Source organism: Fusarium venenatum (assembly GCF_020744135.1).
Source record: "Fusarium venenatum strain MPI-CAGE-CH-0201 chromosome Unknown EDB82scaffold_4, whole genome shotgun sequence".
NCBI classification, from domain to species: domain Eukaryota; kingdom Fungi; phylum Ascomycota; class Sordariomycetes; order Hypocreales; family Nectriaceae; genus Fusarium; species Fusarium venenatum.
Genome location: NW_027072132.1, coordinates 5,529,731 through 5,552,186, shown reverse-complemented (window position 1 = coordinate 5,552,186; position 22,456 = coordinate 5,529,731). Strand labels below are relative to the sequence as shown.

The 22,456-nt window shown below is 48.2% G+C and overlaps 6 protein-coding genes across 6 annotated transcripts; 3 read left to right on the top strand and 3 right to left on the bottom strand.

The window, feature by feature from the left end:
- Nucleotides 1-4,793: 4,793 nt before the first annotated feature.
- Nucleotides 4,794-5,717, bottom strand: EDB82DRAFT_480970 (glycosyl hydrolase family 61-domain-containing protein; the record flags this gene model as incomplete). Its single annotated transcript, XM_025725029.1, has 1 exon — nucleotides 4,794-5,717. The coding sequence occupies one exon, from the start codon at nucleotides 5,715-5,717 to the stop codon at nucleotides 4,794-4,796; it is 924 nt and encodes a 307-aa protein (XP_025593668.1).
- Nucleotides 5,718-8,412: 2,695 nt separating this feature from the next.
- On the top strand, nucleotides 8,413-9,096 carry EDB82DRAFT_562475 (uncharacterized protein; the record flags this gene model as incomplete). The annotated part of the gene is made up of 1 exon (XM_065609768.1): nucleotides 8,413-9,096. A coding segment is annotated over one exon (684 nt), but the record flags the coding sequence as incomplete, so codon positions are not given.
- Nucleotides 9,097-9,106: 10 nt separating this feature from the next.
- EDB82DRAFT_541742 (uncharacterized protein) lies at nucleotides 9,107-10,096 on the top strand (the record flags this gene model as incomplete). The annotated part of the gene is made up of 1 exon (XM_025725028.2): nucleotides 9,107-10,096. The coding sequence occupies exon 1, from the start codon at nucleotides 9,182-9,184 to the stop codon at nucleotides 10,094-10,096; it is 915 nt and encodes a 304-aa protein (XP_025593667.2). The 5' UTR covers nucleotides 9,107-9,181.
- Nucleotides 10,097-10,139: 43 nt separating this feature from the next.
- Nucleotides 10,140-16,387, bottom strand: EDB82DRAFT_516652 (Sec63 Brl domain-containing protein). Its single transcript, XM_025725027.2, has one exon. The coding sequence runs from the start codon at nucleotides 16,198-16,200 to the stop codon at nucleotides 10,294-10,296; it is 5,907 nt and encodes a 1,968-aa protein (XP_025593666.1). The 5' UTR covers nucleotides 16,201-16,387; the 3' UTR covers nucleotides 10,140-10,293.
- A 115-nt stretch (nucleotides 16,388-16,502) lies between these two features.
- Nucleotides 16,503-17,949, top strand: EDB82DRAFT_340696 (Longin-like domain-containing protein). Its single transcript, XM_025725026.2, has 5 exons — nucleotides 16,503-16,754; nucleotides 16,831-16,913; nucleotides 16,992-17,074; nucleotides 17,131-17,496; nucleotides 17,565-17,949. Exons 1-5 carry the CDS (start codon nucleotides 16,734-16,736, stop codon nucleotides 17,603-17,605), a joined length of 594 nt encoding a protein of 197 aa, XP_025593665.1. The 5' UTR covers nucleotides 16,503-16,733; the 3' UTR covers nucleotides 17,606-17,949.
- Nucleotides 17,915-20,501, bottom strand: EDB82DRAFT_340763 (uncharacterized protein). Its single transcript, XM_025725025.2, has one exon. The coding sequence runs from the start codon at nucleotides 20,321-20,323 to the stop codon at nucleotides 18,293-18,295; it is 2,031 nt and encodes a 676-aa protein (XP_025593664.1). The 5' UTR covers nucleotides 20,324-20,501; the 3' UTR covers nucleotides 17,915-18,292.
- Nucleotides 20,502-22,456: the final 1,955 nt, after the last annotated feature.

The window sequence follows — 22,456 nt, the reverse complement described above, 5'->3', positions numbered from 1 at the left end:
CCCTAGACCTTACGACATGTACAATCTGTGGCTAGGACGAGATAACATCACCGGAAGGACGTCATGGGGCTCGCGTTGTTATCGATTGACTGGTGAGCGACGAGATGGACGACCCTGGAGAAGAACAATTTCGTGGAAGCCTCGAATTTGCCATCGGATCCAAGGCTATGTTGAAACGTCAATCAGTCCCACCTAGCTTTTGCTCGTGACACAGCTTTGTCGTATGTGTAGGAGCGAGGTGGGAATGAAATAAACAATTGATGATGTCGAGAAAAGAGGGGGCTTCATTATCACAGTCATGCGCGCGCCAACATCTGAAGGAAGGACGGAGTGGTTACACCATCTTGCGCGCTTATGTGCATGCATATTTTGTTGTTGCGAGGATGGCCGACGCTTATTCCATTAATGGTCTTCTGGCCGACTGTCCAGCAACAAGAAGCCAGTAGATCCCGGTCATTCACCGATTTCTGCAATGTTTGCTTTTCCGTGGTTTCTGCAGATGCGAACCAAGCTCTATGATGCCAAGGAAAACGGTTGTAATCCCTCGGCGGTATCATTCGGCCATTCCGAACATGCAACACATTTAACAGTTGAGATGTAACTCTGACCGGGGTTATCAAGGCCGTTGTGCGGCTGAATGCATGGAGTTCATTACTACGAGTTGGCTCATGTACTACGGATTACGAAAAAAATCCATCTGGTTGTCTCGGACTTGTATCGCCAATACTCTTCTTGGGGCTTAGCATTAAGGAAGAAAATAAGGGATGGGGACAGTGGCTGGTTCGATTCCGTGGCTTTCTTGCTGTATTTAACAGGCGCATTGGATTGAGATATTTCTTCTCGATGCTTGCTATACCCCGCCCGAGTACTATGTCAGGATATGCTGTTGTTTCTAGTTGCTCAGTTGCTGCTGGCTGAGCTGAACAGGCCTGCTGCTATTCGTGCCACCCGAAGGGATCTCAGTATCAAGAACTGCTGGTCTGATAAAGGTGCATGTATTTGAAACAATGCATCATTAAATCAGAAATCCTGCCTAATTCTATGACAACACGAACCATAACAGTCCTTCCAATATATGACCTGAATTTGAGGGTCAAGGGCCAAACTGCCCAAGCTGAACTCGGAACGACAATTCCTTGAATTGCAACAGGAGAAGCCATAAGTGCGACGCTCTGGTCCATTCCCCTTGCAACTCTGATATCGAAATAACATTATCGATTTAGACTGTGAATCAACGGGAATGATGGTTTTCTAGCTGTATGTCAGACTGGATTCGATGGTAAATAAAGGAGCAGGCAGCTTACAGATTCTTGCATATGGTTGTATGTGTCTCAACGGAGCTGGGCCCCTGGGTTGCAGGTCAACCTCTGGGAACAGCCAACAGAGCGTCCACTCACACCAGTGTCTCTCCATAGCCTGCTTTATTGGCGGTAGAGGAGTCGTGGCTTTTCATTTAGCTTGAGTCATGATATTATTCTCCGTCTTGTCCCGTACAATCTTGAAGTCTGGGGAATTGGGTGACCTGAATCCTTCCCATGGGCGGTCAATGTTCCACAACCAATTCGATATATTGGGAATTCTGGTTTCGAAACGCGTTTCTGCTTGGATTGTACTTCCAGTAAAGATGGCGTCTGAATTAGCTTGGCTGAGACCTAATGTCTCGGTGCCAGCAGTGGGTGCATTGCCGCTCAGGGTCTCAGTGGCCACTTGCCGCTGACAAACTGAAGTTGGCGAGTTCTCTCTCTTACCCATTGGTTTCATGTCTTTTAACTCCGAGGTGTCCATGATTTGTCCTGGGTAAGCAATTCAAGTGTCGATTGCTGATCCTTTCTCTTCATCAGACGTTTTTTCGACTAATCCTCACGAGGGTTTCTATACTTACACAATCGAGTGCGGCTCAAAAACGCCCAGCTTTGTTTTCACGTCTATCTCAGGCAGTTATATTCATGCCCGAAACAACAGGATGGTGATAATCTCAGCACCTCACAATTCTATGGGTGTGAGTGTCCTCTCTAAAGCTGGCTCTACACCACTGCGCCCCAAAGGTTGAGGCCATCTCTATCCAACCAACAAACAATGTCCGGAAGTTGACCACAGCTTCCGCTGCCCTGTAGTTAGAATATAGCCCCACGAGAAGCACACAGCCTCTTGTCCAGATACATTGACGACAGATGACCATTTCGCAGGGAACCTACTGCGTGAGGCAGGCTACGATAGGCATTGCATTCCGCCCACAGTTAACAGACGGTGATCGATTCACAGTTGGACGATCTATGGCCAAACCATCGATCCTTAGTGAGTGAAAAAACTACTCATGGGAATGATTTGACTAAGAGATATACCAGACACTGTTTTTGTGTGTAGTGATCGCCATCTTCGTGACTGATTACTCGAGCCACGGCTGACTCGTCAGCAAGCATGCCAATTCTTCTTCTCATCCATTGCAAAAGATTGGATGGATGACTGTTTTTGTAGGCACGCCCAACGGTGATTTGGTAGTACGGGAAGAGCATCAAAACTGCCCGGTTTTCAGCCCAGTATGAGCGAATGCTCAGCTCGGGGACATGATAAAGCATAAATGACATTGTAGACAGTATTCATACTTCTCTGTACGATTATTCGATATATCTTTCGTCATCAAATCGGCAGCATGAAAAAATTCTTACCGGGCAAACAGGGTATCATTTTCTATTCTACACCCTTCTTTTTCTCTGAGCATTGTAACGTAGGTACATTACTAATGACAGCGACAGCATACATCACGCAGTCTCATATAATAAAAACTCATAGTCTAGCCACACGTTCATATTACAATGTCCGAAAACGAGGGGTGCCAAGCGGTTTGGCACAACCTTTCTGGCATTATCCGTGCCGCCGTCTGGTTTCTTCTCAGATGGAAGTGTGTGTCAATGAGGCACCGATATAAGCTCTCTTTCCGATAAGGCGACCACATTGATACAACCTTATTTGAAAATTACTCCATATTTCATTCAGTCATCCAAAGTCATCCAGGAAGCGTAGTCGAGCAGATCAAATAGACTCTAGTTTGCTTGACACAGAATACACTCGACGAGTCCGATATCAACATTCAAAGGTCATGTAAAACCCATACATGACACCGGATAAGTCACCCGTAATGCCGCTTTCCGAGGCACGTACCGCTCAACGCCTTGCTGTGCTACACTAATACTCTATATCGTGGGTTCTGTCTAGCACGGTTTCTACTGATTCTTGGATTGACATGGGAGTTTTTGACTTGTTCAATTCGCCATACAATGTCAACTACAACTCACAGTGCTGGGGGTATAAGCAATATTGACTAAAATACAGTTGTGGCTTACAACTCACCTACTTCAACAGGTGGCCGATCTGTGTCAGAATGAGATATCACCCCAAACTTGCCGAGTGAAAATCAAACAAGAACAAAGAGATTGACTTGCTACAATTGCAGAGGATGGCGTGTGGTTAGTGATGATCAACCACTATTGGCTGAGGCAGAGCCTCAGTGACAATGTGATTCCTTGCCCATGGGTCGACGAATCAGATATTCACTAACAAGCGAGTATGAGGTTAAGCTATCGAATTGCAGCGACTAACACGTGTAAGACTTGGAGTAGTCGTGCTGTCGCGGTGGTCCGGTCAAGATCTGTCATTTTCTTCGTGATATGCGATCGGTGAGCGTGTGACAACCAGCGGAACCGATCAAATAGATTGTGTTCGACAGGAGACAGCGTGTAAGCATGGGGATTTCCCGGATTGCAGTCCAATACTCCTAGTCCAGTCCAGGTTGATCAATCTGCCTGACATTCAACGTCAATGCAATAAGCCCAGCCCGTTGGGCCGCCATAGAAGCGCCAATCGATACAAATTATTGCCACACAAACTCTCAATGTGCTGGCCATTTAGACCAAAGTATACATATATATCCTCTTGGTAATTCGTTTATAATTGTTTGGTTAAATGGTATACTGATGCCCGAAATACTATTGAGTGCATCTATCTGCCTGTGATTCGAGCGATCAAGATGGAGTTGGGCAGAATTGGCTCGTGGCCCGCACCACTCTGACTAGCTTAGAACCCATATCGACCTGTCAACTTCTCCTTTATATGGTATCTCGCAATGCTTCCTTAAATATCATGCATCCTCCTACGAGTTGGATTGTTGATATGCTGAACAAGCGCGAGTCTCACAACTCGTCAGGGGCCAGGTTTTATGTGGAGAGATGCGGTGATAGGTCATTTTTAAAGTTGACCGTCACTTGCAAACATTTAGGCAGACCGGTACTTCCGGCGTTTATTGGTCCTGCTGTCATAGTCTTTGTAGCTTGTATTAGTCCTTGCCATGAACGGTGTAACACCGCTGAATCCACTTACGTATGTATCAGCGCCCAACTTGACGATTCTTTACTTGCCAGAGGAGAGAAGCATCCAAATCTAACGGATGGTTCGTTGCAGTTTTACTGTCATGGTTTGGAGTCAATATCAACGATAATTTGTGAAGCTTTTACAGTTGAAGAATTTAGAGGTTTCAACATTTTACATCATGAACATCACGGACAGAGCAGGAATAAGAGTGTTTTTTGGATCATCGTAATAAAATTTATACAAGAGACTTGCCTCTGAAAGGCCAGAGAACATATCTATATAACAGAAATTCATCTATAAAAAGATGCAGTTTAATCGCCCTCCGCTAGGGAGAAGCCAGATTGGTGTTTTGCTAGCAAACACGAGCATGTTAACGTCTCGGACGTATCACAAATCGGCCAGTCTATATGGAACTGTTTTCGAGTTCTTTACAGAGCCTTGCGGGCAGCACGGCGGGCACGGCGGCGGCGAGAAGCGCAGCCAGTCTTGGGAGGAGTGACGGGAGTGGAAGGAGCCTGAGTAGGGGCAGCGGCCTCCTCAGAGGGCTTGACAACAGTGGCGAAAGTAGGAGTAGGAGCGGGAGCCTGGGTCTCAGCGGCGGTAGGGGCAGGGGCAGGGGCAGCGGAGCCAGAGCCGGAAGAGGTTCCCTGCCAGACCTTGGGGCCGGGGAAAGAGTAAGACTGGGCGTTGTAGACGTCAAAGATAATACCCTTGTCGGTGTAGGTGTAACCGGTCTGGAAGTCGAAGTTCTCGTCGGGGACGGCAGTGCCAGATCCAGTGACCTCAACCTGGGCGCAAGAGGGGTAGAACTGGGCACCGCGGGCGCTGTTTTGAGAGAAAGCGACTTCGGCCTCGTGACCGGCAATGATCTCCTGGCGGATGATGTACTTGCCAGCCTTGAGGCTGGAGGGGAGAGTGAAAGTGGCCTTGCCCTCGTTCTTGATGAGCTTGTCAACAGCCCACTGGCCACCCTCGAGACCCTCCTCAGCAATCTTGGTCCAGATAGCACCGGTACCGTCGGTCTCGGTGTAAGGGGCGATGTAGGTGATGACGGGACCCTTGTGAGATCCGTCAATGATATCGTCACCTCGCTCGTTGTGGTACCACTCGAAGGTGACCTCGTCACCGGCAGCAGCGGAGGCGAACTTGGGAGCGGCCTTTCCACCGTTGACGTTGCAGACAATGTCAGCGCTGGTCAAGTCCTTGACGGGGTTGTTGTTCTCGGGAGATCGGATGTAGGTGTTGCGACCATCACCGAGGTCTTTTCCGTTGACCCAGAGGCCATAAACCTGAGCGTGGGCAGAGACGGTGGTGGCCATGGCCAGAGTAGCGGCGGTAGCAGTGAAACGCATCTTGATAGATTTCTTTGTTGTTATAAAAACTTGTTAGGTGGTAAGGATTGGAATGAAGCGAGGATTCGCAAAAGTTGGTTTATATGTTGTTTAGAAAGAATGAAGGTTTGGCACAGCCAAATTGAAAGAAAGTGAAGATAGTTGAGAAAAAAGAAGTGATTTTGCTACGACGAGTGTGGAGGGAAAGAAAAGAAGACATGTTGGAGGAGAGTGAAGCCAACTTATATATCAAATCTCGAGTGTCTTCTCCTCCCTGGTTGAAAGTTGAGTTGCACCCGCCAACGAGGAAACTTCCGTCCGTCAGTCCCGCTAGAGAGGAGCAGGTGCAAGGATCAAGGAAGACAATTTCATCTGTTTACTGTAAGTCTATTACGCGTATCTACCTAGCTGTGCCAGTGACCAGGTATCTCAGGAGAGGCACTTCAGGTCAACGGACCCTTGCAGGAGTTGAGCGTCTCGCCTTTGAGTGTGTACTCCATAGCAGGCCAGATACTGATAGACGGAAAAAATAATCAACTGTAAGCAGCATCAGAGAAGCGGAAATTGGAACCCTGGGCCGCTTACACAAAGGCCTCGCCTGTCAAACGAGAAAACCAAGGCGTTTAACCTTAATCCTTGTCCCACCACGTTTGAGCCTCACAGTTGGACTCGACTTGATTGGTTTATTCAGACAACGGTGAAACTAGACACCTTTTGAGTGGCTGCCTTTAATGTTAATATCGGAGCAAGATTCTATAGTGAGATCTCGGAGCGGTGGTGACCCCTGATCTCGGACCCCTGTCCCTGTCCCTGTCGACCAACCCCAGCAATCTGAGCAGTTGCTTTTCTTTCTTTTTCTTCTATCCCCCGCTTTTTACACCTGAAACTCCAAAGAACCATAGTCTGTATTCCGACTGGGGGATAAATTCTTGGGAGGCGGTCCGAAGCATTTGACGTGTGGTTTCAAGGGGTTTCCAACGGAAGGAAAAGTGAAGAGAGCATCGGACGACAGATGAAGGAGTGAAAAACAATTGTGTTTCGATATGTTTCTTGTCCACGAGATTCTATCAAAAGATTGTAAAGTCATTCATTTGATACGCTTCAGGTTTGCAGTGTTAGAATAAATGCCAGTAAAGATCATTTATACAAGTAAATAACTAGTGAAGAAATGGCGTAGTATTCGGCAAATGGCTGACATTATTAGTATATATGGCATATGCCGTGACTGACGATCACTAGGTACCATCAATTATAAGCATGTATATGCTTCCTATGTAAGCTTGAATCTGTATGGGAAATAAACAAGTGACTGGCAGCTTGACAAGGATCTGTTTGAATCTATCTTTCGATGCAACCCCAAGTATCGTAGCCTCTAACATACTGAGTTTGAGGATGAGCGCTAAAGGCAGCTACCCTAAAGTATGAGTGTAGATCTGGTGTGAACAACACATGGATAATGACGCATGCTACAATTCCTACATCATAACGGAAACATTAATGAGCTACATATAAACAAATATTTCGAAGGTAACAAATGCTATTTGCTTTGCAATTATTGTATAAAAGGTACAAATATGGATTGATAGTTCAAATCTGGTGCAACAACTAATATTTAGCAAAGGTCACCAACTTAAATTATGCATAACATGCATCTAATAAAGCATGAAGCTATAGGATGAAAATAGTGCAAGCTACTTTAGGCATCGCGGCCCGAAAACACCGCTACTGATGTTGCCGGAAAGGCGTACCGTGTAACCGAAACCTCCTCGGCCGATCGCTTCGGACAAATCGTGTTGCTTCGAAACTCCTATCTGATGATAGATGCCAACATAGAGACGCACAACCATTGTAGACAGATAATTAATGCTATTCTTATACTTGGAAAAGTCTCTTTACAAGCATTGGTACTAAACTTGGATATGCCAGACGCAGTTCAATAATACAACTCATGAAAAAAAATTGCATGGTGAGGCGGGCCACAAGCCAATTCTGCCTAACTCCATATCGGCCGCTCGAATCACAGTTGTAGATTTGTTTACAATATATTTTGAGTCTGCTTCACGATACTGGGACGCGCAGTTCTGAATGCCGACGCAAAAAAAGCAACGCGAAACGGATGAAATAGCGAGGAGGATGTCATGTTGGGCCTCGACAAGCTTCTTCCCAACTCCTAACAGGCATTTACTGGCATCTTTCAAAGACTGCAGACTCAGAAGAGCTGGTTCCTGGCCTGATAAATCATTGGATACATGCCTAAGTTGGTCCTTGCCCGAATGAATAAGAGTTGAGGCTGGCATTCTTTCACCGTGTAGAAGCAGAAGAAGAGGACGACGAAGAGGGAGCGTGTCCTCTTAATGTCATAACTACCTAGGCAGGTACACCTCCAAAACCTAAACTTAACAAAACAATGCAGATAAGGGGATTCAGAACTACGCGGCTGTTGTAAACAAAGTAAAAATATCCAAGTAAAGTCTATTCGTGAGCCACAGACTTTTTATTGACATTATAAATAACCGATATCATCTCGCACTTGACTTTTACTCAGCAGCCCTCTCTTTACATACACATACGTCTTTACCCGCTTTTGCAAGCCATACCCATCTTACAATGTACGACTCCGCACACTTACTATCGCTCCCCTTCGAGCTAAGGGACATGATATGGACATTCTGCTCTACTACTGCAGAGCCAAACGGATTGTTGAGATGCTTTCACCAGACAAGGGACGAGTTCACCTCCCCACTGCATACTTACCGAAGACGTTGAAAGACTCCAAATACTCCGGATCTGGCTGGACTCTACATACAATGATGGAGTCTGGCTCAAGTTCGACTATACTTGGGAAAAGGGCGGGCATTATCACCACGCTGTCAGTCAAGTCGGCGACATGAGCGATCCCATCATTCAGACGATTCTCAAGATCCGACAGGTCAACAAGATCATCCTGAACCTTCATGCCCCGAGGCGGGGATACTTTGTGGGTGCGCTTTTTCTGATGCTCACCAAGGCAAACGACGTCTATTGCTTCATGTCCAACATGATGCGAGACATCATTGTGGACCAACTAGACCTAGATTTGGGATACGCTGAGATCAATTTTTTGATAGAATCCAGGCAGCCTGGTCAAACAGCAAACGAAGCAAAGAACTTCTGGGAGTGTCGTTTGCCTAAGGCCCTTCAAGAGCCAATAAGGAAGTATTGGAGCGGTACTGGACAGATGCCCTCCTTCTACGAATATTTCCTCATTAGTCACCCGTGGGAGTTCCTGCGCCCACCCGTTATCAATTATATGACGTGGCCACGGAAGCATGTTCATAGGCACGATCCCTTCACTACGGAAATGGTTCAGAACCTCAAAAAAGCTCTGTTTCAAGGGACGCTCCATGAATGTACCCAATAAGGTTTTGTGGCAACAGACGGTACTTAATTTATATCTCGATCGCTGTGACCTCTAGCAGCAAATCGCAGTGTGGTCGACCGAGTCCATGACTAGAGCACGCTGGACCGGGAAGCGCAATACGTTCGGCGAAAGGTATTGCAGCATTGAGGGACATTGGAAGCATATCTACTACGATAGGGAGAATCTCATGTCCCGGTTCCAGTTCTGGTTGGACAATCTGCCTGGACCTGCTGGTGGGCACATGGATATGTTGCGGCTCCATCGATTCAAGACCATGAACAAGTGCGGTGCCGGTATCTTCGCTCAACAGACCCAGAACTACCTCAAGTCGGGAGGTCCTTACGGAGCATCTACTGAGATCAACAAGTGTCTTGCTACGCTGTTTGATCCTTTTGCAGCTGCTCATATCATCGAAATGCGCGACAGTTGCCCTCATTTTCGAGCAGTGGAATGGGCAACTGCTCCTATTTCTGAGCATACAAAGTATAAGTCCAACGATACCTGGCTTACATTCTATCCAAAGGGCATTCGTTATTATTGGGACAGACGAAACCTTGTCGAATGGAGACTCCATTGGAAAACGCGAGACTACAATCGGCTGGGAAAGAGTGACAAGGGTCATTATCGCCGTAACAATGTACTTTTGCACCAATGGTGGGAATGCGTAGCTTCTTACCAAGACTCGGGAGCCATTCTCAACAATCTCGCGCTTCCCATGGAGCTTGAAGCCCTACAGGGGGCGCTCAAGTCCTTTCCAAGCCATCCCGCGGATAGCGAGCGCCCAGTTCTTGTTCGACGAGATCGGGATGAGTATGTTGCGCGCGTGGTCAGAAAGGGTTGCGGGTATATGGATGGACATTATTGTGTTATGGCTTGGCGGTGTTTGGCCTGGGCCAACTATACAGGAGCGAATCCATTCTTCCATAACGATAGGGGATTCAAAGAATTTGTGGGTGTGGTATACAACCCGTACGGGTCTGTTATGTATATTCCAAGTTAAGCTCGTTGGCGTTCTCACATATCGAAAGTTTAGAACAATGTCTACAGTATCACGTATTTTTTTTTATCAGAGCTTCCAAATCGTACATGACATGACAAGATCCAGTGAATACTACTTATTGAACATCAAGGAACAGGGTATATAATTCCCTACGAAATCAACTATTGTTGTATCTGCTCGAAAATATGGCCTTTTTCTTAGTTTGACCCAGAGGCCGCTGCCTTCTTTGACACCACAGCATCGTCCACACTTGGCGGTGCAGGAATGTCCACGCCCTCGACCCTGTACTCTAACCCTGGATACGCATCGCTGATAACAAGAACATCTAGCTTGCGGGCTTGTCTAGCCTCGGCCGGGGGAAGCTTGATGCTTGTCTTGGCTGTAGGCTTGCTGCCAGCCTCGAGCTTGCGATTGCCGCTTGTCCAGCCCACACGCTTCACTGCGATGACCTCGTCGCGCGATAGATCTGCAACGACAACGAACCAGGACTCTGTTTGAGGCTTGGGGAACTTTGGCGCATATATGCGAGCCTCGCGCTCCACAAGTTGGTTCAGACGCCTCAAGCTGATCGTGATTGAGAGAGCCGTGGCTTCGGCGATAGAGACCTCAACGTTAGGGAGAATAGACACCGCACGAGCAAAGCGATTGTGCTGGCTGGAAGGAACGCACAGCTTCTTAGCAAGTTGAATTGCCTGCGGCTTTGTCAATGCGCTTATCTTGGAAAGTGGTGTGTCGTTCTTAACGTCAGGTTCGATATTAGGAAGAATCGAGACTGGCGCGTCAGTGGGCCAACGAGCCGCCTTGACGGACTGGAGGACCGCTATCATCTGCAAGCAACTTGAAAGGTAGCCCAATTCTGTGAGAACATCGATAGAAGCCTGGACAATACGAATAGCCTGATCGAGTACACTGGTCTGATCACCGACGTAATCAGTGATAGGAAGTTCAATCTGGGACATGTGGGCCTGGAGAAGTAGGAATGCCTTCACATGGGGATCCCACATGGGAAGTCCAAAGGCGTGGCCAGGGAATGGCAGGTTATCAGAAAGGGTGTTGTTGATGAGATCCTCGTTGTGGCGCACAGGAAGTTCATCGTATTCAGTGGCACGAGACATCCAAGACAGGACGTCGAGGAAAGAGGCCTGTGCCTTTGCATACTTTACAAGGTGGCGGATTGTCTTGTGCGATAGGTAGTAGTAACTCATGATCTTGCCCAAAGGCGTGGGATCAACATCGCCGTTGGGGAAAACTTCGACACACTTGGAGTCGGCGAGCTCGTTCAGCGACTTGTTTACCATTTCGATCATGTAGTCGTTCGCGAGCTGCTGAGCGGCGATGCTGTTGTGCTCTTCAGCCGAAATCTCCAAACCGTAGTATGAGGGATTCTTGTGCAGCCGGCGGAAGAAGAATGTCCAAGTGAGATAGTCGAGCGCATCCTGTTTGGTAACAATGGTCTCGGATGAGACTTCGGCGCACAGATGGTTGTCCAAAACGGTGTGTAAAGAGGACTCGACTGGGAAACCTGTGTGAAGGAAGTGTTTGTAAAAGTCCTTTTTGGAGTCCTTGGTAAATATACGAGCAACTCCTGAATTATCGAACTGGGGACGACCAGCTCGTCCCAACATTTGCAACACATCGGTCAAATCCATGTCCTTGTATGCTTCGATCTTGGCGTCGAAGAATTGAGTGCCCTTGACAACGACCAAGTGCGCAGGCAAGTTGACACCCCAAGCAAGGGTACTGGTGGCGACCAGGATCTGGATCTTGTTGTTCAAAAAGAGCTCTTCAGCAAGCTGGCGATCTGACTCGACCAGACCAGCATGATGAAGGCCAATACCAAAGTTGATGGCTTCCTTGAGTGCGTCGTCTTTGACTCGAGCAAGGTTGAGCTGCAAATCCTCCTCATCCATGTGAAGGAAGCGTCGAGGGTTATCCTCCATACCACAAAAGTTGATAAGATCCTTGGCAGTCAAACGCGTCTGCCGTCGCGAAGGGACGAAAACAATAACAGGTTTATCAGGACTGTGGTTCTTGACAGCCAGGAAGGTAGGGCGGTTCATCGACTGCATCAGAGGACAGAAGCCCCTGACTTCCGGGAAACCGTCAATATAAAGCTCCAGAGGAACAGGACGAACGGAATGCTTAAAGTTAAAGAGACCCTCTTTAACACCCAACCAGTTTCCAAGATCTGTCGCGTTGGCGCAAGCGGTTGACATGCCCAGGAGCCGAACAGCGTTCTTGGTAGAAGAAGCAATGTAGTTCATACGAGACACAATGATTTCAAGAATAGGACCACGGTCACCCGCTAAAAGATGGATCTCATCAATGATGACTAGGCTGACCTGCCGAACGTACCCTCTTGTCTGCCAAGAACGAGAAATACCATCCCATTTCTCAGGGGTTGTGATGATGATGTCAGCATCTTGAATAGTCCTAGTATCAGGTGTATTGTCACCAGTCAACTCTACCAACTTGAGACCCAAAGGTCGTGCCAGCCTCACACCCCAGTCCTTAACACGCTCGCGGACGAGCGCTTTCATAGGGGCAATATAGACAACCTTTGACTTGGGTCTCTCGCGGAACGCCCACCACATAGCAAGCTCGGCAGCTACGGTCTTTCCACTACCGGTAGGTGATCCAAGGAGCACATTGGCGGGGGTATGGTAGAGAGTGTGGAAGATTTGAGTTTGCATAGGGTTGAAGAAATCGAAGCGCTTGGCATACAATTCTTCTAATGCTGGGTTCTTCAGCGCAGATATGGGCAATGGTTGCAAGTTCAGGAGTTCAGTATAGACACTCTCTGTATCCGGACGAATAAGATGTTGGAAAGAGACAGGCGTGACGGTTTCTGCACCTAACCATCTGTCTGATACTGCTCTGACATAAATCTGACTAGGGAGGGGATCTGAAAGCGGAATTGTAAAGTTAAGCTCATGGTCATCATGCAACTTTCTCCTGTTGAGGATAAAAAACTCGTGGTGATAGATCTCTGAGGTTTCAGAGTTCTCAACCCAGATGTAAAATGACTCTGAAGTTCCATGAATCTGATCATGCCATCGGAAGTCGGGAATGACGTAGAGCTTGATGCGCAAGACATCTCGGTTGAGTGGTGCAATTTCAGCCTCAACGTGAACTGTAGGGAAGTTGTTCAGGATCTTCGCGATGTTCTTGCCAGCACTCTGGTTATGGATCAGGCCTCCAATCTCGGCAGGCTCCATGTCTTTCATCGTCTCAATGGTCAAGTGTTCCTTGGTATCGAGTTGGTTGAGAACAGATTTGGCAAGGTCGAACTGATGAAGAGGGTGTTGGTAGGGCCAGATGCGCTTTTCAATCGATTTTGCCAGGGTCAGAAGCACAAGGCACTGGTGACCCCATCTACGGTTGAGGGCAAGCATAAAGAGTGCTCGACAGATACGTCCAGACTGCTGAGCGACGTAGTTCATATCGTTGGAAAGAGCAAAATCTTCAGGCTGAGCCTTGGAGATGTAAGACTGGAGGAGAATATTCGTCTTTGCTTGAGGAGTATCGATACCTCCATCGACATCGCAAGGAATAACCTCTCGTCGCAGGTGAGTCAACTCTTTCTCCTCACTATCTCTGGATTGAATGTTGTCAAACTCTCCACTCATGCTGATCATCTTCAGGATATCTGCTTCAGTAGCCTGGGGCTGCATCATAGCATTGAACACCTGGACACTTGTGTGCAGGATGTAATATTGACTGGCGATTCGTCCAATATCCTTACTGCGAAGTTCCTCTGTCCTCTCGTTGTAGATGATCATCTGGCATTGCTGCAGAGTTTTGGCGGCTTGAATAGCGAGTTGACGGCGTCTTTGAACCAGGTTTGGGTCGTCTCGGATCTCTGACCATTCAATACCGTAAGACATAGGGCTTCTCTGCATACGCACAAAGAGGTAAGAGTACCCAATCCACTGGACAGCATCGGGAATTGAAGTCACAGTACCCAGTGAAATCTCGGCGTTCAGGTTGTCGACTAGCTTCGTAGAGAATTTGGATTCAATAGGCTGCTGTTCAGTCACAGCGGTCAAGTAATGGGTAAGTTTATCATGGGTGGTGCAAATCATGCCGATACCAGTATCCTCAAATTGAGGACGACCGGCACGACCGAAGATTTGCAGCACATCTAAGATACCCAAGTCGACAAACTTACCATCCTGTGCGCTATAAACCTGAGTTCCCTTGATAACAACTGCAGCAGCGGGCAAGTTAACACCCCAGGCCAGGGTGGCGGTACAGCAAAGGACCTTCAAGACACCTTCTCCGAAAAGTCTTTCCATTAGGTTTCTGTCAGATCTCGCCATACCAGCATGATGAACACCAATTCCCTTAGACAGCAGCTCTCGAATCTCCTTGGACTTGGATTGTTTGATATCACGAGACGCTTGCTCGAATCCAGGATGATAAGTAGGATCAAGCAGGTCTGCACACATGGCATCAATGGCTTTTTGGTGCAGCATGCGCGCTGTAAGCTGCGTATCCCTTCGTGAATGGACAAACACCATGACTTGGTGATCACGCTCAAGCATTTCTTTGACCTTGTCAAATGCCACCTGGTCCAAGTTATCTCTAGATTGTTTTGTGCCTGGCTTTCCTTTGACTCCAATAAAGTGTTGCTCAAGAGGAACAGGGCGGAAGGATGCGTCGAAATAAAACAGACCAGCATATTTGTTAACCTTGAGAAAATCGGCAACATCGACATAGTTAGGTAGCGTGGCACTGAGACCGACAATTCGAATGAGAGATTGTGTGCTCTCTACTTGTCGTTCCGTTCGAGCGACAAGTGATTCCAACACAGCACCTCTCTCGTCGTGGAGCATGTGGACTTCGTCAATGATGAGAAGCCGGACTTTTTGAACGAGTTCGGTGTCTCCAGTACCCTTTCGCGTAACAACATCCCATTTCTCAGGGGTCGTCACAATGATTTGAGTCTGGATGATCTCGGACTTTGTAAGTTGCATATCTCCAGTGTACTCTCGACACTTGATACCGAGCCAAGCCAGACGCTTACCCAGCTTGTCCGTGACTTCGGCAGCGAGAGCCTTCATGGGAGCAACATAGACGATCTTGAAGTCATCAGCGTTGACTGCGAACTCGGTTGCTGTCGGGTTTTCAAAAGGGTTGGGCTCAACATTCTGAGCAATGGTTTGAAGGATAGTAAGCATGGCAGCATCTGTTTTACCAGCACCAGTGGGTGCACAGATCAGCATATTCTCGCTGGTCTTGTGAGCGACAGGATAGACGAGACTTTGCATTCGATTGAGCGTCTTGTAACCCTTGAATGTGTTCCGACACAATCCGTTCAACTCTTTGATAGGAATGAGTCGCTGCCCGGGACCCAGGGCACCCTTCTTTCCTGCTGGAATAGAATACTCTTCATATTTGTCGAACGACAGTCTCTCGCTCCCAACTGGCAGCCCGTACTTCTTTCCAGCATAGCTCAATGTATTGCCAGCATTGTATGCTTTGTAAACGTGGGGGTACTGGGGTTCCTTGGAGTGGGCCGGTGCAAGCGTTGCAGACTTGTGAGCTTGGTCTTGACGGCGCAAGTTTTCTTCGCGTTGAGCTTTGTTCAAGAGTCGAGGCCCGCTGGAACTCCCTTGACTCTGCTCGTTGACAGCAGAGACGATTTCATCCCTGTGTCCGAGGATCTCGATAATGAAGTCAAGATCGTCGAAGCCAACCAAGTCAGTCAACTGAATTTGAAGCTCATCTTCAGAGCGGCCAGAGTTGAGAACACTCATGATCTGGCTCTCGAAAACATCAGCCGAGAGACCATTCTTAGCGGCAATGGCTGAACACTTAGTCGCAAACCACTCAGCACCATAATCCGCGGCGCCTGGTGCATCGAAAGCTTCTCCATCGGCGAAATCGCTACTCAGAGCTTCCTGGTCGTCATCTGAGATAAAGTCCCAAACGTCTTGGCCGCTGTTTCCGCTGGAATAGCCGCCAAATTCATCCTCATCAAGATCATCATCAACTGTTCCGTTCTCTTGGTGGATTTTGAGGTTGGCGATGGCCTCTTGCATAGCTGCAAACTGCTCCCGCCACAGCGCCTCTGCAGCGCTCAGTTGTTCGGATGCCATGATGTAATCGATGCTTAGTCCTCGCGATGGCTTTTATTCTCGTAGCCTAATGGCGGACTGGTTAGACCACAGTCTGCCGTATGCTGTGATGCAGAAGGACGTTATTCTGCTGCCTATGTTGATTTTGGCAGGTGACGTCCTTTTGATCTCAACCTTGACAGGAGTTGCTCGTCGAAGATTGGCTCATGATGGTGGATGTGTCGGACTTTCAAAGAGTCATACCGTGCATCAGTAAGTGGACAGAATAATACCCCACTAAACAAGTCCCCCGCCTAGCCGCCAGTGCGTCCTCACCAGTGCTTCTTGGAACTGTCGGCGACGTGGGGAACATGTGACGCCCCTAAAGTCTAGACAAATCCGGGCTGGGTTACTTTACTTACGGTGACAGAGGTTTGCAGCATTCAATCAACCCCAGACCTAGAGTTTATCTACTCCGACTTCCTCATATCTAACTCTTTCATTCCTACTTTCGCCTATTGCGCCCTTCAACCCACTTACAATCCCATCCTCCCTACAAACTCGGCCAAGCAATCATGAAGCTGCATTACATCGGTGTACGCTATCCCCGTGCCCCTCACCGACCGACCGCAACACTCCGTCCAGTTGGGCTAACCAAGCTGCTGCGACCAGGTCCTCCGCAACGAGAGCCAGCCGGCTCATGAGATTGTCGCTGAAAAGGAGCTCAGCAGCTACTCGCGATTTACCCGCAATAAGTTAGTTTCTCCCTTATCGCCGCGGTCTCCCATCCCGTATCGGCCGACCCGCGAGGACTAACTCGCAAACTTTAACAGCTATGGCGAATTCATGACACTATTCGCAAAGACTGTCGCCGAGCGCACCCGTCCTGGACAGCGACAGGATGTCGAGGAGCAAGGTATACACGATCCGAACCCTCCCCAACGTCGCAAGGCTCACATGCGTATTCTGCAGACTACACTTTCCACGCCTACGGCCGTACAGAGGGTGTCTGCGGCATCATCATCTCCGATCACCAGTACCCTGCCCTTGTGGCTCACCAACTTCTCAGCAAGGTTGTCGACGAGTTTCTCTCCAAGAACCCCCGCTCCAGCTGGGCAACCGGAACACCCACTCTCGCCATGCCTGAGCTGAAGGAGTACCTCACCAAGTACCAGGATCCCCAGCAGGCTGACAGCATCCTCAAGATCCAGAAGGAGCTGGACGAGACCAAGATTGTTCTCCATAAGACCATTGAGAGTGTGCTACAGCGTGGAGAGAAGATCGACGATCTAGTGGCCAAGAGTGACGGCCTAAGCGCCCAAAGCAAGATGTTTTACCGTACGTCACTGCTTATTCATTATCTTCCGCCCATTATTTGACAGCAGCTCACTAACTTGTTTCCGCAGAGCAAGCCAAGAAGCAGAACTCTTGCTGTATTTTGATGTAATGGACCATTTCATTTTTCCTGGCGTTGGACCTGGCTTCTTTTCAGCACATAAGGGATGTCGGCATTGAGATTGGTTATTCGTGTGGCGCAGATACTTCCAATCGTTTATTTAACCCACCATTCACTCACAGAGCCATGTCTTTAAAGCGAATTAGACTTGTCGAAAGGGGGGTACTAGAGGAATTTCATCACGCACTACAGCTGGTGTTTCAAGTTTGAGGAAGATGAAATGTCCTCTTTTGATATATTCAGTCCAGAATCGGACAACAGTGAAATTACTCACTTATCGCCAAAGCTAACCTAGATATAAAGAAAAATACAAATCAAGGAGAAAGCGTCTTTCTACTTTTGTCAAGAAAAACTCCAATATGCTTTGAAGACCAATTTAGTGTGTCGTCTTCCCATTTAATGTTTCTCCAGCGCCTTGCTGTAACCCGTAATACATAATGCTCCAGCATAGCCATTTTTGGCGTGCTGCTTATACAAATGAAATAGTGTATATGGATGAAGAAGAGGCTGACTCAGGGGTAATGTACCAAGCGGCCCAAACCAGTTGAGACCGCTGTGACAATCGCTACCAGAGCAAAGCAAGTTTCCAAGTGAGTATTGTATGAACTCGTGTTAAGGAAAGTAGAGAAAAGGGTGATATAAAATAACGATAGTAAGTTTCAATGATGAAACAGTGAATCAGGACTCCTCGAAAATAACCATCTCGCTCTTACGATGTGTCTGGTATGCATCGGGAGAGTGTGTCAATTCTCGCGGGTTTACCAAGACAGGGGTAGATGACCTGGTCTCAGCCAGGCGTTCGCCCTCCTCGATGGGGATATAGCCAGGCCCAGATGTAGCAGGACTGCCATTGCGCCTATGCCTGACACTGGGGTTACTCTTCAGGGGGTGCAGCATCTTGCGCTGCTGTTGAGAAACGCTGATCTGGCGAGCGATAGAGATCTCAACAGCATTTCGCAGGGCTTCCTGGGCGTCAGTGTCGGGACTCTTCTTCTTGGGTGATGACAAGGACGAGGAAGGTGAAAATCGCCTTGAAGCCCCCGCGTTAGATGATGTGACCGAAGCAGGGGGTGAGGCCATTTGCCACGACGCTTGAGAGGGAGATGTGTTTCTTCCTTTGGCAACATGAACATCCTTCTCGTCATCTGTGTGTTCAGGAGACACAGGTACTGCTCCAGAGACAGGCGTGTAGGGGGAGTTCTGTCTGGAGAACTTTTCGGGCGAGACGACTGCCCTAGGGGGCGAAGGATGTATCTTTGGAACAAGGCTGATTCTTTCTGCAGCCGTCCCGCTGGGACGTCTGTTGAACTTGGAGACTAAAACAGGCTGGTAGTGTGTAGCCTGTGAGGCAAACTTGTCGTGTTGCACTTCTGTGCGTGAGAGTGTAACGACCTGAGCCTTGGCTTCGTGGGTCAAGATCTCTGGCGTCTGTACAAAACTGGCTGAGTCGTATGGGGCGGGAGATGTGTTAGCACGGAAGCGAGGGGAAGGCAATGGCTTCATCTGATCTACAGTAGGAACGAAATTCGGCGAGGGCTGTGGCGAGGTTGCTCTCCGTGGACGACGAAAATCTCGATTTTCGGTAATAGCATCCTTGACCATCTTGAGGTGATCTAGATTCGCTTGTCGCCGGGCAAGTAGTGAGGAAGCTGATCCTTGCTGGGGCTGCAATACACTGTTGAACATAACACTATATCGGTCCATTTTAATATCAGGGATTTCGACATCAAGTAGTGACCGAGGGATCGCGGGCATCGGTGGTGGTGAGGAGGGTGGCACGGCTACCCTTTGCGCTCTCTTCTTGCTCGAGTCGCCTCGGAAGGCCCTCAGTGACATCTTGCGACCCATCCCTCCAGATCCAGGCTCTTTTGGCTTTGTCTCCTTTGTTGCCTTGATTTCGTTGATAGCCTTCTCTTTCCCAAGTTTTGACGGCGAAAAAGTGGCCTGGCTCGGTGTTTGTGTAGGCAGTGGTGATTCTTCGATCACCTGTGCTGGTTGAGAAATAGTTGGTTCAGTGTGAGATCGAATAACAATTGGTTTATGTTTTGGTGGTCTTCGTGAACTTGGTTCTCCCGAGACTGATGATGGTAATCCAGAAGAAATTAATGATGTGGTGGAAGCGTTGCTATCTGTCAAAGACCGTTGAGGCTTCTCGGGCCTCGTTCCTCGTTTTGACTTTGAACGAAATATACCCCACTTGCGATGCTTTTGATCGTGTTCCTCAACAGGCTCTGGTGCAGGCTTAGGTTCGGATTCTTGTATGGATTCTGGTGCATCAACTGCTGCATTCATAGCCCTGTTTTGCGGGTTCCAAGGCGCCGGCGCTGAGTCTCCCATGTGTGATGGACTTCCTATGGCCATACCAACGGCAATTACTCCAACCTCTCCAGTGTCTCCTACAGAATCCGGGGTTGAGGTTCGCACTAGAGTCGTTGTTGATAGTGATGAAGTGCGCGGGCTGAGGTCGGGAGATGGAAGTCGGCCATGGATGGGGATGTGAAACGCCGTTACGTTGCCCTGCCTTGAGCTTTTTAGGATGAGAGCAAGGTCGTCTCTGGAAACACGTTTGTTGTCCAAGGAATGATCAGAAAAGGATTTGCTGTCTGAACGATCGACGGTGAAGCTGCCTCTGCGCTGTAGTAACTGTCGTTGGGAACCGGAGGCCGCTGACACAGTAGCGGCTCTGGAGAGATTTGTAACATTAGGCATGACTGAAGAGATGTGGTCTCGCAATTATGCGAGGGGGGTCTCTCTATGCTAATGGGCCGACTGTTCAGAATAGATTGACTTCAAGCTGAGGGAACATGTAACAGATGAAGAGCACGGCGGAGCGTGTGGGAGATATTTGCTTGGCTTATAGAGCATGAAAAGAGTCTTTGTTTTGACAGATGGTCCCCTGTATCGAACAGGGTCTGACACAGAATATGGTTCACCAAAGACCAAGCTACCAAGCAAGTTCCCAGGGACCAGGATCCTCTTTAAAAAAGAAGCCCATTTCCATTTGGATGCTTTGAACGGGAGGCGACCCTCGTCTCACAGGGACCACCCCGCCTTTTATGAGGAGCCTATGATATGGAGCGATTGATGAGAATCGAGACGAATGGGGATAAAAGACCGGCAACCAAGAGGGAATTGTAGCCAAGATGACGATGCAGTTGCAGGGGTGAAATGAAATAAGCGCAAGAGGCAATTTCCATGCTCAAAAGCCTATCCCCGGATTGGTACAAGAGAAGCAACATGAATCAGCTTCTCAGCCAGCCAAAGGGCAGACTCTGGACTCTAGAGACTCATTTCGAGGACCTGGGGGCCCCGTCTTGGTCCTGGGAAACAGGCTAAAGGCGCATTTGCATTGGTCGCATGTTTGAGATTGATGGGACGGACGGGTTTGGTTCCTGGAAGTCAAATCAAGTCAGAAATCTTTAACACAACCCGGCAATGAATCCATCTAAGACTAGGGCCAAACAAGGTCTGACCAGGGTATCCCCTGTTGAGAAGAGTCAATTAGTGGGGTCTATGTCGTGTGTCAATGAGTGACCCTATCTAATACGATATAAAACCTCGAGGTATATTTAAGTTCATTTGATCAATGCCTAGGAAGAAGCCGGTTGTAGCATGAGCGGTTGTTGTTCAGTCGAGATTTGACGCCCGCTTAGAATCCACTGACTGACCTATAACGCGTTACGGTTAGTTCCTTCCCTATAGCCGCCGTTCTAACGTTCGATATAGAACAATGTCTCATTTGAATCGGCCAACGCGGCAATCTGTCGCCATTACTAGGGTATTCTCGATGAGTACACACACACACACTTGGATACTGTAACGGTCAACGCTGATCTCGGACTTACACCCAACCTTGGCAGTCTTTCTCTGTGACAACCAAACCAAACCAAGCAAGACCCGATTCATGTACATGATCCTTCGTCTTGAATCGCGGTCAGCTGTCACAAAACCATCTCTGCCTCTAATTGCCTCAATTGCACTCTTTCTTACCTGCCTTAGCACCTACTAGGCAGTGGACAACGCTGGAAAGCTAGGTACCTACTCTAGGTGCAGGGTCCATCTCACTGTCGTACTTGCATGCAGCTGCTTGACCTCATTTACTGCGCCGTGTATCTCCTTGACAACACCTGCATGATACTTTTAAAGCGTAGTATTGTATGACGCGTGTGTTGTTGGGCTTGGGTTGGTCGGTCTCTCGAAATTAGAGGAGCAGCACATGAAAGCATACCCACCCTGTCACAGCCTTGTATGAAACACCCGCATTTTTCAGACAGCTTACTGCAGGCACAAGACAATCTGCAAGCAACTCAGATACAAGTATCCAAATCAGGATACTAAAAGCCACAAATTGCAGAAAGATTCCAGTTGCGCCCCGTCTTCTGGAACTTTTCAGGTGGCGGGCACAGATCATTATTGTCTGATGCATATCTGCAAGTGCCTGTTTGATGTCCTTCATCTCATTCACAAGCTTCAGCTCATTTACATCCGACGCCCATTCAATTTAGGGCTGGACTCTGACGTCCCCTTGATATTAGCGAGCTGAAGCCCAGGACCAAGGATCTGTGCTCAGTCATGAACTCGGGATACAGTCGCCTAATTGGGACTTCCGGAGTAGTAACGTACTCTGTACACGGTTTAGCTGCGTCACTTTGCTCAAACCAGCGATGAAAGCATTGTTGATGATACTCTGTAATAGAGAGAGCGAATTTCAACAATCATCAAAACCCTCAGGGGCCTTTTCTTTGTCCATTCGACTTGACGTTTCACATCATGGCTAGGGTTACTATCAATTCGTCTCAGATTGCTAATTTCCATTTTGTAGCACCAACCGGCACGGGCCAA

Coding starts and splice junctions, on each gene's coding strand:
- EDB82DRAFT_516652 (XM_025725027.2), bottom strand. CDS start 16,200: ATGGCATCCGAACAACTGAGCGCTGCAGAGGCGCTGTGGCGGGAGCAG.
- EDB82DRAFT_340696 (XM_025725026.2), top strand. CDS start 16,734: ATGAAGCTGCATTACATCGGT. Junction 16,755..16,830: donor TGAAGCTGCATTACATCGGT/GTACGCTATCCC, acceptor TGCTGCGACCAG/GTCCTCCGCAACGAGAGCCA. Junction 17,497..17,564: donor CCAAAGCAAGATGTTTTACC/GTACGTCACTGC, acceptor TTGTTTCCGCAG/AGCAAGCCAAGAAGCAGAAC.
- EDB82DRAFT_340763 (XM_025725025.2), bottom strand. CDS start 20,323: ATGCCTAATGTTACAAATCTCTCCAGAGCCGCTACTGTGTCAGCGGCC.